The 3919-nt window shown below is 42.1% G+C and overlaps 1 protein-coding gene across 1 annotated transcript; it reads left to right on the top strand.

The window, feature by feature from the left end:
* The first annotated feature begins 792 nt into the window (after nucleotides 1–792).
* LOC108246413 (general transcription factor II-I repeat domain-containing protein 2-like) lies at nucleotides 793–3465 on the top strand. The gene has a single exon (XM_017433952.2). It carries the CDS (start codon nucleotides 1064–1066, stop codon nucleotides 2867–2869), a length of 1806 nt encoding a protein of 601 aa, XP_017289441.1. The 5' UTR covers nucleotides 793–1063; the 3' UTR covers nucleotides 2870–3465.
* Nucleotides 3466–3919: the final 454 nt, after the last annotated feature.

Here is a 3919-nt window from a genome sequence, read left to right as displayed (position 1 = left end):
GTTCCCACTAGCCTCCTGGAGACACTGGCATCAAGCATGCCTAAACGATTGTTTGAAGTCATCAACAAGAATGGTGGAGCTACTCATTACTGAGTCCTTTTTTTGACACTTTGATTTCTGTTTTGGGGGGTTTTCGGGGTTTTTTGACCTATGGTCTTAAACTTTTGATCAGCTGAAAAAAATCATGTTTGAGTGTAAATGCAGTTTTCCCCGCTCAAAAGTTTTTGTCTCTTACACTGATTTCTTCTTTTAACATTGTGAAGCTCTCCTTAGAACCTTCTTAAGATCCAATAGTGCAAAATGCAAATTAATGCAATTTTTTGACTGGTCTTAAGATTTTGATCAGGAGTGTATGTCTTAAATGTTCAAACAACAACCAGTAAATTTGATGGTTGATTTTTCTTCAAGGTCATGACTGCAAAGCATCGCTAAAATCTACAAAAACCTTGGCAGCACAAAAGGCTAATGCTTAGCACTGTTGCCTCACAGCAAGAAGGTCCTGGGCCTCCCTTCAGGCCTAAGCCTCCCTTGAAAAAGAGATCTGTGATCTCAATAGGATTTGCCTGGTTGAATAAATGGATAATAAACAAACAGAATGCATCATTCACAGAGGTTCTCACCTTCCTCTTTTGAATCACAAAGGCTCACTGTCTTATTGAATGTTTAAATGTATTCAAAATATTTGCACAACAATTTTTCTCTCAAAGTATTCACAGAGTTGTTGTGTGTGTCCGAAAACATCTCAAAATCATCTCAGTTTAGTTTCTGTAACTTTACAGCATAGGTGTCAAACTCTGGCCCGCGGGCCAAATTTGGCCCGCCGTGTAATTTCATTTGGCCCGTGGGGCAATATCAAATTAACATTAGAGCTGGCCCGCCGGTATTATACAGCGGCGGTGTTGCTGTAACACCGCATTCACCGCGAATACTACAAATCCCATAATGCTCTGCGGTTGTTTTGGCGCGCCAGCTTGGTGTCAGTAGATAGCAAGCAGCGTTCTTTCCAGACGTGCTGCGGCCCAATACTACAACTCTAGGTGTCACTGTTTTACCCCTACCAAAAATGACGAAAAGGAAGGGAGAAAACAGAACTTTTCGGGACAGGTGGGAGACAGAATATATGTTTACGTATCTGAAAGACAGACCTGTTTGTCTCGTTTGTGGAGCCAACGTGTCGGTACCTAAGGAGTACAACCTTAGGCGACACTATGAAACGAAACATCAGGACAAGTACAAGGACCTGGACACGACTCAAAGGAGCCAGAAAGTAGAGGAGATGAAGAGAGGGTTGGTTTCACAACAAAATATGTTCAAAAAAGCCACAGCACAAAACGAGGCTGCTGTAAAGGCGAGTTATATCGTGGCAGAAGAAATCGCCAAATCAACCCGATCCTTTAATGAGGGAGAATTTATTAAAAAGATAATGCTGAAAGTTTGTGACCAAGTGTGCCCAGAGAAAAAACAGGCCTTTTCAAACGTAAGCCTGAGCAGGAACACAATAGCGGAGCGCATATGTGATCTTGCCACCAATCTGCATGACCAGCTGATGGAAAAGGGGAAATATTTTGTTTCTTTTTCCCTCGCTGTGGACGAGAGCACTGACGCGTCTGATACTGCGCAGCTGTCAGTCTTCATCCGCGGTGTCGACTCAAAAATGTGTGTTACGGAGGAGCTTTTGGGATTTAAATCCATGCATGGCACAACCACAGGGAAAGACATTTTTGAGGAGGTTTGCAAATGTGTAACTGAAATAAACCTGCCGTGGGATAAACTCGTGGGATTAACCACTGATGGTGCGCCAGCGATGAGTGGTAAAAAGAATGGTCTGGTGGGCAGGATGCGTGAAAAGATGCGGGAAGAGAACTGTGCAGGTGAGCTATCGGTTTATCACTGCATTATACATCAAGAGTCACTGTGTGCTAAAGCCCTAAAGATGGAACATGTTATGACCACAGTAACACAAGTTGTTAACTTTATAAGAGCCAAAGGTCTGAATCACCGCGAGTTTAAGTCTTTTCTGGAAGAGTTTGGTTCGGAACACACAGACGTGCCGTATCACACAGAGGTGAGATGGTTAAGCCGCGGAAAAGTACTGAACAGATTTTTCGAGCTGCGTGAAGAAATATGTCAGTTTCTGCAAAGCAAAGGGAAGGACACAGCAGAACTCCAGGAGCAAAAGTTTATGTGTGAGCTGGCCTTTCTGTCTGACATCGCAAGCCATCTTGATGCGCTGAACCTGCAGCTACAGGGGCGGGGCCGCATCATCACCGAGATGTACTCGTCAGTGAAAGCTTTTAAAGCTAAACTCTGCCTGTGGGAGAATCAGCTGCTGCAAGGAAACCTTGGCCATTTCCCCTGTTGCCAAACCATAAATACGCAGATCTCTACCGCCGTGTGCGCACAGTTTGCTGAAAAACTCAGTGTACTCGGCGCTGAGTTTAACCGGCGATTTGGCGACTTTCATGGTCAGAAATGGAGATTTGAACTGCTTAGTAATCCCTTCGCAGTCGATGTGGAAAAAGCACCAACTAACATTCAAATGGAGCTGATTGAACTCCAGTGTGATGACACGCTGAAGTCAAAGTATGATGCTGTTGGCGCCGCACAGTTTCCACAATACATCCCTGACACAATGCCTCAGCTCCGCACCCAAGCTGCTCAATTGCTCTCCATGTTCGGCAGCACTTACCTATGTGAGCAACTTTTCTCCTCAATGAAGATGACGAAAACATCTCACAGGGCACGTCTCACTGATGAACACCTTCGTTCGATAATGAAGGTTGCCTCAGCTCAAAGCCTGAGCCCCGACACTGATGAACTAGCATCCAAGAAAAGATGCCAGGTGTCTGGCTTGAACACACCATGTTAGATCAGTGTGTCGCAAACTGAACAGTAAAAAGGCCTGAATGATTGATTTATGTATTAGCCAGTGGAAAAAGTTAATGTTGATATTTAGCAAATTGAAAAGAGGCATTCATTTTTTATTTAAATGTTATTTAATATGCCATTGATGTTTCTTCGTTTGTTCTTTGACAGTTGATTTTGCACTATTAAGTTAAGTTAAGCTATAAGCATGGCTTGTTCCATATTCAGTGTTAAAGCAAAAAAGTGTAGCAAACTGAGCAAAAACATTTTATTCATGCACTCTTCTCTTGCTACTTCAAGGCTTGAATGTTTGATTCATTCATTATTGTTATTTTGTTTTCAAATGTATTTATTAGCCTGTGGAAAAAAGTTATTTTGATATTTACCTCAGAAGGCTGCAAATAGAAAAGAGGCATTCAATTTTTATATTTAAACATGAAACTCGGGTTTGCATGTCATTATAAAGTTATATAAGCCTTGCTTGTTCAATTTTCAATGCAAAACTTGTTTGGGTGCCTATTAAAAGGTAATTTTTTTCAACCTTGGCCCGCGACTTTGTTCAGTTTTAAATTTTGGCCCACTCATTATTTGAGTTTGACACCCCTGCTTTACAGCATTAGAGCATTATTTTGGCACCTGCACATGAGCTCTCTTTATGACAGAAAACATCTTAGGCTGCAGCTCTAAATGTCCAAATTTTAAAGCCATTTTAATGATAAATTACATAAAAAAAAATAAAAAATTCCATCATCCATTTTTTCCCTACTATTTTATTCAGATTCACAGTGGAGCCGATGTCTATGTCCAGTTTTCATTGTGCAAGAGGCGGGGTACATCCAAAACAGGTCGCAAGTTCATCACAGGGCTAATGAGAGGCAAACAAGATAGACAACCTAGTGACAATTTAGACTTGCCAATTAACCCAACCCAAACCAAACCTATGCATGCACAGGAAGAACATGCAGACTCCACACAGAAAGGCTACAGACAGGAGACATACCTGCAACCTCCTTACTGCAAGGCAATATCTCTACCATGCAACCCCCATTGTCCA

Source organism: Kryptolebias marmoratus, linkage group LG1 (assembly GCF_001649575.2).
Source record: "Kryptolebias marmoratus isolate JLee-2015 linkage group LG1, ASM164957v2, whole genome shotgun sequence".
Lineage (NCBI taxonomy): Eukaryota > Metazoa > Chordata > Actinopteri > Cyprinodontiformes > Rivulidae > Kryptolebias > Kryptolebias marmoratus.
The sequence above is the reverse complement of the archived record's forward strand: the minus strand, read 5'-3'. Positions and strand labels throughout refer to the sequence as shown.